We start from the raw sequence: 14,448 nt of genomic DNA on the forward strand, positions 1-14,448 counted from the left end.
AACACAGGAACCACCCGACACAGGAACCGCTCAACACGGGAATGACCCAACACGAGAACCAACCAACATGGGAACCACTCAACACGGAAACCGGCCAACACGGAACCACCCAACACGGGAAACGCCCAACACAGGAACCACTCAACACAGGAACCACCCAACACGGGGACCACACAACACGGGGACCACACAACACGGGAGCCGACCAACACAGCAACCACCCAACATGGGTACCGCCCAACATGGGAACAACCCAACATGGGAACTGCCCAACACGGGCACCACCCAACATGGGAACCACCCAACACAGGAACTACCCAACACGGGAACCACTCAACACCAGAACCCCTCAGCGCGGGAATCATCCAACATGGTAACCACTCAACACAGGCACTATTCAACATGAGCACCACTCAGCATGGTCAATGCAACCATAGAGATACGGGAGGGTGGGATGGGACAGAGAGGGAGACTCTTGTGTAAATTTGTCTGAACCCTTTGTCATGTCACCTGTGTTTCCAATTAAAGCAGCAATGAACAAGGCCCACACATCAAGGGACCAATAGCGAAAGAGAAATGAGGAAACCAGAGAGGAATAAAGGAAATGAGCAGGGGTAGACCATTCAGCCCCTTGAGCCTGCTCCCCCCTTCAATATAATCACGGCTGACCATCCAATGCAGTCCCTCGGTCCTCACTTTTTCCCCTTTCCCTTGGATCCCTTTGGCCATAAGAAGTATATTTAACTCCTTATTGAAAACATTCAATGTCCTGATCACACGTTTCTGTGGTAGAGAATTCCACAGGCTCCCCCACTCTCTGGGTGAAGACATTTCTCCTCAGCTCAGTCCGATCCCATTATCCTGGTTCGGGACTCCCTGGTCATCAGGAACACTCTTCATGTCTTTATCCTGACCAGTCCGTACGAGAAATGTACAGGCCTTTTATGAACCACCACCCGCTCTCTCATTCCTCTAAACCCCAGTGAATATAGTCCTAACTGATCCAATCTCTCTCCATGTGTCATCCTGAGAGGGAGGGGAATTAAATTGGAATGGGGTCAGAGGAGATTGAACCTTAAATACAGAGTCCAATGGGGATTCCCTGCTCTCGGTCAACTCTCGTACAGTCCCCAAACAAAAGACAGAAATTGTTGGAGAAACTCAGCAGGTCTGGGAAACATTGAAGAGAGGCAAATCATAGAATCCCTGCAGCGTGGAAATGGCCATTCAGCCCATCGAGTTCGTACCAACCTGCTGAAGAGCATCCCGTCCAGACCCTCCCTTATCCCTGAGTTCCCCACAGCTAACCCAGCTGAACGCTATGGGGCAGTTTAGCATGGCCGATCCACCCTAACCTGCACGTCCTTGGGCTGTGGAGAGGGAGGCCCACACGGACATGGGGAGAGACTTCACACAGTCAGTTGTCTGAGGGTGGAATCGAACCCTGGATCCCCGGTACTGTGAGGCTGCGGTGCTGACCCATGAGCCACCATACCACCCGACAAGCAACACCGCAAGTCCAGTCTGACTCTGAATTCTGAAAAAGAGTTACATTGGACTCGAAACGTGAACTCCGCTGTCAGACTTGCTGAGTTTCTCCAGCGGTTTCTGCTTTTCTTTCAGATTTCCAACGTCCCCAGTTCTGGTTTTCATTTTCGGTCTAGAGCCTGTTTTTTTGCAGACTGGTTCTTAAAGGGACCTGCCCTTGTCACAACAATAACTCAGAGCCATTTAATAAGAAAGTCTAGTGAGGGGAGGGACCAGGTGACTGCGGGACCACATAGAGTAAACAATGCAGTGATCTAGGGAGAAAGCACAGAGACAACAACAACATCTCTTGTTTATATAGCTGCCTTTACATCATACACGTCCCAAGGTGCCACTGGCAGGGTCATGTGGGTTGATACTTAAAGACACGTCACTCTATCACACCTTTCCTGACTACTGGATGTGTCAAAGGGATTTAACATCCAGTGAAGCACTTCCCAAAATGGTCAGTGCTGCCTGTCACGCAGCCAAGGGGTGCACAGCATGATCCCAGAAACAGATGCTGGCCAGGTAACCCGTGTCACGCTTCTCCCAGCGATAGGAGGCAAGCCGACGTTCGGCATCATTCCTAGTGATCCAGGGAATGGGCCGCGGATCTGAGTTTGCACTGAATGGGAACTCAGTCCGGAACCGTGAAACTGCTCCCAGTCGTTAGGCAAAACCACAGGGTGAGGGGGGTTGGCTGGCGGGGCTGCTGTTTATACCCCCATCCCTAATTGGCCCAGAGGGCATTTAAGAGTCAACCACATTGCTGTGGGTCTGGTGCCATGTGTAGGCCAGACCAGGTAAGGATGGTAGTTTACTTCCCTAAAGGACATCAATGACCCCAATGAGGTTTTTTCGACAACAGTTTCATGGTCAGCATTAGACTATTTTTGAAAAGAAAAATCCATTTGATTATTGAACCAAAATTCTGCCATGGTGGGATTTGAACCCAAGTTCCCAAAGCAAGAGCTGGCTCTCTGGATTAATAGCCGCAACACTCCTCAGAGACAGACTGCCATCCTTTTACCCAGTCTGGCCCACACGTGACTCCAGACCGCCAGCAGTCTGGCTGACACAGTTGGAGATGGGCAGTAAATGTGTGACGGCCTTATCCCGTGGATGAATACTTTTCTTAAAATGACCAATCACCTGGCTCCACCAAACAGCCAGCACGGACCCGATGCGGTGAATGGCCTTCTTTCTGGCTGTATTGGTCGACAGCTGCTATCGCCAGCGTGGACCCGAATGGCCCACCGCCGAGATACGGTGAACTCTGACACATTCCGTGTGGAAATTAAAAACCGCCCACTAGGCTGTTTCGGGGCAGGGTTATTCAGAAGGAGAATGACCACAATGAACGCCTCAGCATAGGGAAGAAAAACACACCGATGGCGCGAGACTAGGCCCAGGCACTTGGGCAGCCTGGGGCCTAGGGTGACACAATCTCAGGAACTGGGCGTTCTCCTTGACCCCCCCCCCCCCCCCCCCCCCAGAGCACAGAGGAGTCAGCGGGGAGCTTTACCCAACCCCCCTGAGGAAGGGAAGCTTCCATGAATTTTGAGAGTTTCACTTGAGGCGGGGTTTCGGGAATTGGGAATCATTCCCATTTGACTCAAAAGAAAGGACCTCTAGGGGAGTGACTGTAAATGCCCCTTGTACTGTTGGCCTATTAGCCTAGTAACCCCCTGGGGACCTTTCACCCCTCCACTCACCCGATAGCGCCAAAGGTGAAAGAACGCAACTAGATGGGCATTTGGGATTAGCGATCCGAACTGCGACCTGGAAAACTGGGACATGTCTGGATTTCGCTGCTTGGTGCTTTTCCCGGTTACAGTTATCCGAACACCGATTATCTTGAAGTTCGGATTATCCAAACAAGATTTCAAGGTGCTGATGCTTGGGTAAACAGCGAACATTTGGTTATCCGAACAAAATATTCCCCGCTGTGTCGTAGGGATAATTGAGGTTGCCAGTGCAGTTGGAAAACTAAGCCTGTCCTGCTGCAGATTTCCATAAATCCAGCCTTTGTGCAACACAACAGGCTGTCTTCATCCTCGATGGGCTCCTGCTTTACTCCTATGTCCCAACGCTGCTGGAATGCTCTGGGACACTGGCTTTGGAAATCCAAGGTCAATGGCAGGAAAACCTAACGCCAGCTTGCAATCTCTCTCCTACCGATGGGGAATTACTCTTGAATTGGAATTAGAATCAGAATCCCTACAGTGTGCAAACAGGCCCTTCAGCCCCACACGTCCACACTAACCCAGCCAGACCCATTCCCCTACTATTCTACATTTGCCCCTGAGTAATGCACCTCACCTACACATCACTGAACGTCACGAGCAATTTAGCACGGCCAATTCACCTCATCTGCACATCTTTGTGATGGTGAGAGGGAACCCACGCAGACACAGGGAGAATGGACAAACTCCACACAGACAGTCACCCGAGGCTGGAATCGAACCCGGGTCCCTGGTGCTGTGAGGCAGCAGTGCTAACCACTGAGCCACCGTGCCACACCAAGGACTTAACAATGGTTTGTTTCTTAGAAACATAGGAAATAGGAGCAGGAGTAGGCCTTCGAAGCTACATCACCATTCAATATGATCATGCAATCCCATTCCTGCTCTCTCTCCCTCTCTCTCTCCGTACCCCTTGATCCCTGTAACCTCTAATGAACTGGCCCCAACTGCTTCCTGTGAGAGAGAATTCCACACTGAAGAAATTCTTCCTGATCTCAGTCCCAAATGGCTTAGCCCTTATCCTTAAACTGTGACCCCCAATTCTGGACTTCCCCAACATCAGGAACATTCTTCCCACATCTAGTCTGCCCAATCCCATCAGGATTTTATACGTTTCAGTGAGATCACCCCCTCAATTCTTCTAAACTCCAGTGAGTACAAGCCCAGCCAATCCCGGTTTGGGGTCGAAGGTTAGATATGCCCAGTGCTGCCCACTCCAATAGCCCTATATTCAGCTTTCCTTCTCTGTGGAGAGGGGCGGTGCAGACATCGGAAACCTCCTTTTGCACTGTAACAACCCCTTGACAGTCTGATTTCCAGGAGAAAGAGGGCACTGCAGATGCTGGAGATCCGATTCCAGATGTGTGGCGCTGGATAAAGCACAGCAGAACAGGCAGCATCTGAGGAGCAGGAGAATCAATGTTTCGGGCATAAGCCCTTCTTCAGGATTGAGGGGGTTGGTCCAAGACATGTTCGTTGCTCCCGATGCGGTCTCCTCTACATCGGGGAGACAGGATGCCAACTTGAGGATCGTTTCTGAGAACATCTCCAGGACCCCCTCACCCACCAGCCCCACCGCCCTGTGAGTGAACACTTCAACTCCCCCTCCCACTCCAACAAGGAGATGCAGGCCCAAACCCTAACTACCCGACGCCTGAAGAACCCCTCATCTTCCGCCTCGGGACCCTCCAACCACACGGAATCAAAGTGAACGTCCCCTGTTTCCTCATTTCCCCTCCCCCCCACCTTATCCCAGATCCAACTTCCAACTCAGCACCACCCTCATGACCTGTCAATCTTCCTTCCCACCTATCCACTCCACCCTTCTCTCCGACCTATCGCCTTTCCCCCCACCTCCATCCACCTATCGCACTCTCAGCTACCTTCCCCACCACCACCCCACCCCCACCCCAGCCCCATCCCCCTCCCGTTTATCTCTCCATTCCCTTGGCCCCGTCATTCCTGATGAAGGGCTTATGCCTGAAACGTCGACTCTCCTGCTCCTCGGATGCTGCCTAACCTGCTGTGCTTTTCCAGCGCCACACATTTGAATCTGATTTCCAATGTTACACTGAACCAGAATGCACTCAGCCGACTTATTCACGCCAAGGTTTTGCTTAGTGTGACAACCTAGTACACAAAGAGAGGGACTAATTGTTTAATTTTTCAATGACGTTTTAATTGTTTTCAGTTCCAGGACTGGCGATGGATCTTCCTCTCTTGTGGTAATAGTCAGTGACCCTCCATCTCTCGATGGCCTGGGATCAAACCCCTTGTATCCCGAGGTGGGCAAAGATCGGAGGGGGTGTGGGGGTGCAGGTAGGTGAGGCCGTTCTACAGGATGGCACACATTCCCTTGTCCCGGAAGGGGTTGTTAGCGTTCGGGACGGGAGTTACGAGGGGATCCTCCTTGGCATGTTCCTCACAATACGCCAGGAGTTCAGCTGCAGCTTTGGAGACCTGCAGAGGGAGGGAGAGAGAGAGAGAGAGGGGGGGAGAGAGAGGGGGAGAGGGAGATAAGTGTCACAAGGTGCAGAGGTGGAATCCTGGGCAGTTCAAACCCACTTCCATCTCCCTGTCTCAGAGAATTATCACTGCAGGAGGCCATTGAACCCATCTACTCCATTCTGGAGTGGATCAAAAATGGCGGCACAGCAGCTCAGTGGTTAGCACTGCTGCCTCACAGCACCAGGGACCCAGGTTCAATTCCAGCCTCAAGCGACTGTCTGTATAGAGTTTGCACATTCCCCCCGTGTCTGTGTGGGTTTCCTCTGGGTGCTCTGGTTTCCTCCCACAGTCCAAAGATGAGCAGGTTAGGGTAGATTGGCCATGCTAAATTGTCCCCTAGTGTCCAGGGATGTGTGGGTTAGCCGTGGGAAATGCAGAGAGAGGGAAGGGATCTGGATTGGATGCCCTTCGAAGGGTTGGTGTGGACTTGATGGGCTGAATGGCCTGCCTCCACACTGTAGAGATTCAGTAGGTGGAGGGGGATGGATATCACCATGAGTAAGACACTACTGAAGGGATGGCCAATTCAGCTCAGCGCTGAATTACATGTCCACCGCACGCACTAAGGTAAAAGGGAACAGCTGCTGTCTCACTGGAGAGAGAGAGAGAGTGACTGATGGTGGGTTAACCTGAGGGTCACCACTCCTCGGGCGAGGGGAGAGGTTAGGAAAGAGAGTCCTACATGGTAACCTCAGCCGGTGATGGGAATTGAACCCTCGCCATTAGCTTCCTATATTATGTTACAATGGAGCCGTACAGCCAACTGAGCAAACCAACCATGGGATGCACTTTGGAAACCTAGCCAATCAGCATGGACTTGATGCTGTTCCCGTGATCGTGGAGGGATTGCACGGCCAACAGGTAAACCAGCTCAGCCCTGTCCATTCACTGACACAAGAGGCAGAGCTAGGAATCCAGGAGCAATGGGAGGCCATTCAGCCCCTCAAGTGCCTTCTGCTGTTGGATGCAATGCTGCATCCCAGCTCCGCTTGGTTCCCTGACACTCCCCAATCTCCTCCCAACCAAAACCCAAATTGAAAGATTAACTCTGTTTCACTCCTGCCTAGATACCCAAGGCATTTTTGTTTTCAGTTCCGGTTTTCAGCATCCGTGAGTATTTTGTCAAACAAATCTCCAACTGGCAGCGAGCTCCCTTCCTGCGACTTCAAGATTTCCACAGCCCCCTCGCGTGGGGAGGTGTTTCTGAAATCCTTTGGCCAGGAGGGGCCTAGCAAATGTTTTCGAGCCTTTTGCAAGTCACTTCAATGGACCTGTTTGACAACCCACCTTTCGGGGAGAGAGTGGGGAGCAGGCTGGACCTGAACACAGACCTCCTGGCCCAGAGGTAAGGGACACTACAACCACACTACAAGCGTCCTCAATTACGTGGTTCAATGCGGCTATTTCAGAGTCAACCCTGTCGCTGTGGGCCCGGAATCACGTGTAGGCCAGACTGGGTAAGGTTGGCAGATTTCCACCACCTGGTGACTGAACCTGGTGAAATTTTACCTCAAACCAACAATACTTCCACAGTCAACCTCTTTTGGACTTGATTCCAATTGCATGTTTTTAATGAATTAAGTTTAAATTCCACTCACATCTGCCCCTCTTGAGATTTGAACACCAGGCTAGGCCTCATTGGACATTACGGCTACCACCGACCGCCCACCCACCTCTCAGCCCTGCTCTGTCCCCTGGAGGGGGGAGGGAGGGCTTTGGGAAGTGAGGTGGTTTGACGAGACAGGGGATGTTTTCAAGGTGGGGGTTGGTGTTTCAGGAGAGGGAGAGAAGGGTCGGCTCCAAGTCATGGGCCAAGGGGTAAGTGGGCGTGAGAGGGGGCTTCAGGACAAAAGGGGAAGGAGGGGGTGAGGCCGTGTAGCAAATGCGACCGCATTTACATAGCGCCCTCCGATGCTGCCAAACGTCCCGGGGTTGTCTCACCCAGGCTGAAGGCCGAGGAGGGGTGGGAGGAGGGGTGGGTAGGGAGGGGAGCCAAAACAAAAAGGAGAGAGGGGCTTTGGGAAACAGGAAGTTGTCAGGGAGGTGAGGACCCGGTCATCATTGTTGGGGTGAGAGAATAGGGCAGGGGCAAACAAAATAGGAGAAGGTGCAGGGGATGGGGAGGTCTCCGAGGGGATCCAAGTTGGAGGAGGCTACAGATAGAGGGGCAGGGATGAGGCGTTTTCATGTTAAGGATTAGAATGAGGAATCCCAGGTGGCAATGGGCCAGGAGTTGGCCAATAGGCTAGGAATTGGCCAATGGGTGTGGTGTTGGCCAATGGACGATGTGTTCGCTAATGGGCCAGGGGTTGGCCAGTGGGTGAGGAATTGGCCAATAGAGGTGGTGTCACCAATGGACACAGGCTGATGTGAGAATCTCGGAGTCAGGGCGTCGCCCTGCATCTTGGAGGGTATCTGGCCCTGGGATTGCGAAGATTCCCAATTCCCACGGGTCTGCCCTGGGCAAGCGGACACCTCACCTGCATTCTGTCGATGTGGACCTCCAGCTTCAGTTGCTCCACGGCCATCCGTGCCTCCGCTATCTTGGCCGTCTGATTGGGCATCTCGTCTCACTCAGTTCGCGACCCCGTCCACCTGAAAGACACAACATGTTGGAGGGAAACGTGGCCCACGTGGAGAGAGAGAGAGAGAGAGAGAAAATGTTGCGCCTCCCCAGCTCGACTTACACACAACCCCTCCACCGGTTAAAGGGGGTGGGCTTCTGAAGCGTCATTACGACAAGGGAACCATAGCGCCCATGTTGTGCCCACTTGGCGCCTCATCCATATCTTCACAAATAAATACAATAGATGGGAATCTCGACACTGTCCCAAAACCCAGCACCTGCTTGATAGACCTTAAGAAATAGGAATAGGCGTAGGCCTTTCAGCTCCTCCATCATTACCCTCATGGCTGATCCTCACCCACCACCAATGCTCAGTTGCAGCAGTGTGTACCAATGGGTCAGGAATTGGCCAATGGGCGATGAGTTGGCCAGTGGAGGTAGTGTTCGCCAATGGGCACAGGCTGATGGGAGAATCTCAGAGTCTGAGGACAGGCTAGATGCACCAATGTTCCTCAGGCAGTACCTTCCAAACCCACAATCACTTCCATCTAGAAGGACAAGGGCAGCAAATCATTACGAACCCCACCCCCTGCACGTTCCCCTCCACTCACCATCCCAACATGGAAATATATCGCTGTTCCTTCAGTGTCACTGGGTCTAAATCCTGGAATTCCCTCCCCAAGGGCATTATGGGTGTTCTCCAATCCTCCCTGAAAAACATGGTGACAGTTCCCCCCCCCCCCCCCCCCCCACACTAACTCATGGGAATATCGAGCCCCAAGAATGCATACGAAGAGTCCACTGAAGGTGACGACCATCTCCGACAGGCCCAGGTAGGTCCAAGGGCCAAGAATGGAAGGGGTATGCAAGGGTCCACCCCGTCATCATCTCCTTGCCCCAGCCACGGGTACGTGGGTCAGACATTGGACTGGGCATCACTGTAGGAGCCTGACCTTGGAAATGGGAGGATGGCACACTCCGTGTTCAGGGACTACTGAAGAAGGGGGCTCTGGTCTCTGAACATCAACTCTCCAAGCAATAGTACACAGTGTTCAAAGATCAAATGCTTTCGGTTTGTGTGTGTGTGTGAGTGTGAGAGAGAGTGTGTGTGTCTATAAGAGAGAGAGTGTGTGTGTGAGAGTGTGTGTATGTGTGTGAGAGAGAATGTGTGTGTGTGTCTGTGAGAGAGTGTGTGTAGGTGTGTATGTGATAGTGTGTGTATGTGTGTGAGAGAGAGAGTGTGTGTGTCTGTGAGAGAGAGTGTGTGTGTGTGAGAGAGAGAGAGAGTGTGTGTGCGTGCCTGAGAGAGAGTGAGTGTGAGAGAGTGTATGTGTGTCTGTGAGAGAGTGTGTATGTGTGTGTGTGAGAGTGGGTGTATGTGTGTGAGAGAGTGTGTGTGAGGGAGAGAGAGTGTGTATATCTGTGAGAGAGAGAGTGTGTGTGAGAGAGAGAGGGTGTGTGTGTGAGAGAGTGTGTGAGAGAGGGAGTGTGTGTGTGTATGTCTGTGAGAGAGAGTGTGTGTGTGTGAGAGAGAGACTGTGTGTGTGAGAGAGCATGTGTGTGTGTGAGAGTGTGTGTGAGAGAAAGAGTGTGTACGTTTGTGAGAGAGTGTGTGTGAGAGTGTGTGCGTGAGAGAGAGAGCGTGTGTGAGAGAAAGAGTGTGTGTGTGTGAGACTGTGTGTGTGTGTGTGTGTGTGTGAATGTGAGTGTGTGTGAGAGAGTGTGGGTGGGGGGGGGGGGTAAGGTGTGTGGGGTGTTGGGCTCAACGGGGGCAGGAGGGTAGTGCTGAGGCCAGGAGCAGATCAGACGTGGGGACCGAGAGGCCGAATGGCCTTCTCAGTCAGATGGAATTGATTGGTTGGAACTCTGGGTCACTGAGTGGAAGGATCTGCCTCATACCCCATTCCCCTCCCCTCGGCAGAACCCCCTCCTCCCTCAACCCGCCCCGTTGTACAGGGGGGGTCTCATGGAGGGCATGGGCTGAAGCACTGGGGGGTACAGTGTGAGTCAGGCAGGGAGAGCAGGGCTGCACCCCCTCAGTGTGGGAGTCTCTGGAGTGGGATTCGAACCCCCTGCCTCCCAGATGGGTTGGGGAAACGGGGAGTGCATTGAGCCATCTGGAGAAACAATTACTGTGAACCAAAACTCAATCTGTCACTAATTCTAACGATAACTGCTACTCGGTTAGTGTGAGTAAATAGTGCTCAGGGACTGTCCCTCTCTCCACAGGCTCACTCACTGATTACCGTCTCCTGCTCTGTGTGTAACTGTCTGCTCACACTGTGCAGATAAAGGTGATAGAGAGCGTAGCCCACACTGGGCAACGTTAGTGCACAGCAAGAGCTCAGAATGGAGACCACCACCTCTCCCCAAAATACCCCTCTCCTCCCCTCACCCACACCCTCTCACATCACCACTGCCCTGCCCCGCGTTCCCACTCACTGCCTTTCTGTCTCTGTCCCCACCCTCACCTCTCCCTCACCCAACACCCCCTCACTCAGCTCCCCCCTCACCTCCCCTGCCCTCACCTCCCACTCACCCAACACCACCTCTCTCACCTCCCCTTCCATCACCTCCCCCTTACCCAAAGCCTCATTGCACACCTTCCCCTCACTCAACTCCCCCTCACTCAACTCCCCCTCACTCACCTCCCCTGCCCTCACCCAACACCCCATCACTCACCTCTCCCTCACTCACCTCCCCTTCACTTACCTTCCCCTCCCTCACCTCTCCTTCACCCACACCCACTCCCTCACCACCCTCTCCCTCACCTTTCCCTCACTCACCTCACACCTCCCCCTGACTCACCTTCCCCAATCACCTCCCCTCACTCACCTCCTCATGCCCCTCACTCACCTCCCTCACTCACCTCCCCTGCCCTCACCCAACACCCCATCATTCACCTCTCCCTCACTCACCTCCCCTTTCACTTACCTTCCCCTCCCTCACCTCTCCTTCACCCACACCCACTCCCTCACCACCCCCTCCCTCACCTTTCCCTCACTCACCTCACACCTCCCCCTGACTCACCTTCCCCAACTACCTCCCCTCACTCACCTCCCCCTCACCCACCTCCCTCTCCCTCACTCACCTCCCCCTCACCCACCTCCCTCTCCCTCACTCACCTCCCCCACACCCACCTCCCTCTCCCTCCCTCACCTCCCCCTCACCCACCTCCCTCTCCCTCACTCACCTCCCCCACACCCACCTCCCTCCCCCTCCCTCACCTGGCCCTCACCCACCTCCCTCTCCCTCACTCACCTCCACCACACCCACCTCCCTCTCCCTCCCTCACCTGGCCCTCACCCACCTCCCTCTCCCTCACTCACCTCCCTTTCACTTACCTTCCCCTCCCTCACCTCTCCCTCACCCACACCAACTCCCTCACAACCCCCTCCCTCACCTTTCCCTCACTCACCTCACACCTCCCCCTCACTCACCTTCCCCAACCACCTCCCCTCACTCACCTCCCCCTAATCCACCTCCCTCTCCCTCACTCACCTCCCCCACACCCACCTCCCTCTCCCTCACTCACCTCCCCCTCACCCACCTCCCTCTCCCTCCCTCACCTGGCCCTCACCCACCTCCCTCTCCCTCACTCACCTCCCCCACACCCACCTCCCTCTCCCTCACTCACCTCCCCCTCACCCACCTCCCTCTCCCTCACTCACCTCCCCCTCACCCACCTCCCTCTCCCTCCCTCACCTGGCCCTCACCCACCTCCCTCTCCCTCACTCACCTCCCCCACACCCACCTCCCTCTCCCTCACTCACCTCCCCCTCACCCACCTCCCTCTCCCTCACTCACCTCCCCCTCACCCACCTTCCTCTCCCTCCCTCACCTGCCCCTCACACACACGGAGAAAGTGAGGACTGTAGATGCTGGAGAGTCAGAGTTGAGAGTATGTTGCTGGGAAAGCTGATGAAGAAGGCCTTATGCCTGAAACGTCGATTCCCCCTCACTCACCTCCCCTCACCCATCGCCCCCCCCTTCACCTCACCCCCACCCTCACCTCCTTAGCCAACCATTCCCTCATCTAAAGCCCTTCACCACGCTCCCCAACTCTATTCCCTCCATTTCATCCAACTCCTATCCCTTCATCATGCCCTCATCCTCCCTCCTCCTTCCGACCCGCTCCTCTCCCGAGTATCTTTTATTCTGTGACAACTCAATTCGATGAGATTTGACACCATAACTCAGTCCCAGGTAGCTGTTATTCTACATATAAACCCTCCCCCGAACTCCTTGATTAGATTACAGCCTGTAATTCAGTCATGCACATATGTTATTGTATTTCTAAACCTCACCCCCACCCCCCATCGATCCCCTTGATCAGATTCCAGTTTGCATCTCACTCCCGGGTATCTGTTATTCTGTATATAAACTCCCCAGTTCCCCTCGATCAGATTCCAGTCTGTATCACCCTCCTGGATATCGGTTATTCTGTAAATAAACTCCCCAGTTCCCCTCGATCAGATTCCAGTCTGTAACTCACTCCCGGGTATCTGTTATTCTGTATATTAACCTCCTGAACCCCTCGGTTAGATTCCAGTCTGTATCTCCCTCCTGGATATCGGTTATTCTGTAAATAAACTCCCCTGGTCCCCTTGATCAGATTCCAGTCTGTAACTCACTCCCAGGTATCTGTTATTCTGTATATAAACCTCCCGAACCCCTCGGTTAGATTCCAGTCTGTATCCCCCTCCCGGGGAGCTGCTATTCTGTATATAAAACCTCCAAACCCCTCGGTTAGCTGCTATTCTGTATATAAACCCCTCGAACCCCAGTCTGTAACTCCCTCCTGGGGAGCTGCTATTCTGTATATAAACCCCCCAAACCCCTCGATTAGATTCCAGTCTGTGACTCCCTCCCGGGGAGCTGCTATTCTGTATATAAACCCCCCCGATCCCCTCGATTAGATTCCAGTCTGTAACTCCCTCCCGGGGTATCTGTTATTCTGTACAAAAACCCCCCCGAACCCCTCGATTAGATTCCAGTCTGTAACTCCCTCCCGGGGTATCTGTTATTCTGTACAAAAACCCCCCCCGTACCCCTCGATTAGATTCCAGTCTGTAACTCCCTCCTGGGGTATCTGTTATTCTGTATATAAACCCCCTGATCCCCTCGATTAGATTCCAGTCTGTAACTCCCTCCCGGGGAGCTGCTATTCTGTATATAAACCCCCCCCCCGAACCCCACGATTAGATTCCAGTCTGTAACTCCCTCCCGGGGAGCTGCTATTCTGTATATAAACCCCCCCCCACCGAACCCCTCAATTAGATTCCAGTCTGTAAGTCCCCCCTGGAGTACCTGCTGTGTTGGACAGGCCTTCCCCTGGCATCGAGCACGAGACGGCGGTGAGGTTGAGCAGATGATTGATTCCCTCCCCACTCCCTGTGCTGTCAGCGGGGTCTCGGGAGGCTCAAAATGGGGCCTAGGATCTGTTGACAGCATTTGTTTTCAGTTGGCAGCAGCTGGTACTTGGTGGGTAATAAACAGACAGGTATGATCACCTGAGGAGGATGTTAACTATGTCACGCCCTGGATTCTCGAAGCATAATCTTGATAATCTGTCGACGTGTCCCTGAAGGATCAGGAAATAGCCAACACCTCCACCCCCCCCACCCGACCGAGTCTCCCCCCCAGCTCAGCTACAGAAAGCTCTGACGGTGAGGCCAAACCACTGAATGTTTCCAAGGGGGTATTTGATCATGATTTTGGGGCTAATGGGTGATTGCAAGAACAAGGTTCTGAGTTGGATGATCAACTATCATAGAACCCCTACAGTGTGGGAATGGGCCCTTCGGCCCAACAACTTCACACCAACCCACCGAAGAGTAACCCACCCATCCGCTACCCTATTACTCTACATTTCCCCCCTGACTGATGAAGCCAACCTGCACATCCCTGGGCACTATGGGGTAATTTAGCATGGCCCATCCACCTTAACCTGCACGTCCCTGAACACTATGGGGCAAGTTAGCATGGCCAATCCACCCTAACGTACACATCCCTAAATACTATGGGGTAATTTAGCATGGTCAATCCACCCTAACCTGTACATCCCTGGACACTATGGGGTAATTTAGCATGGCAATC

At 53.4% G+C, this 14,448-nt stretch overlaps 1 protein-coding gene across 4 annotated transcripts in view; it reads right to left on the reverse strand.

Annotated features, from left to right (window-relative positions):
* Window positions 1-5,429: 5,429 nt before the first annotated feature.
* Window positions 5,430-14,448, reverse strand: part of LOC140454363 (guanine nucleotide-binding protein G(I)/G(S)/G(O) subunit gamma-8-like) — a 69,374-nt gene continuing 60,355 nt past the window's right edge. For 3 of the 4 annotated variants that reach the window (XM_072549069.1, XM_072549070.1, XM_072549067.1), the window contains exons 2-3: window positions 8,264-8,378; window positions 5,430-5,735 (exon numbers count right to left, since the gene is read on the reverse strand). In XM_072549069.1, coding sequence (XP_072405170.1) covers window positions 5,610-5,735; window positions 8,264-8,347 — 210 coding nt within the window. In that variant the 5' untranslated portion in view covers window positions 8,348-8,378 and the 3' untranslated portion in view covers window positions 5,430-5,609. Of the gene's footprint in view, window positions 5,736-8,263; window positions 8,379-13,659; window positions 13,802-14,448 lie in introns of those variants that run through there. The other variant, XM_072549068.1, reaches the window with a different exon arrangement.

This window comes from Chiloscyllium punctatum, chromosome 29 (assembly GCF_047496795.1).
Source record: "Chiloscyllium punctatum isolate Juve2018m chromosome 29, sChiPun1.3, whole genome shotgun sequence".
Classification (NCBI taxonomy): Eukaryota; Metazoa; Chordata; class Chondrichthyes; order Orectolobiformes; family Hemiscylliidae; genus Chiloscyllium; species Chiloscyllium punctatum.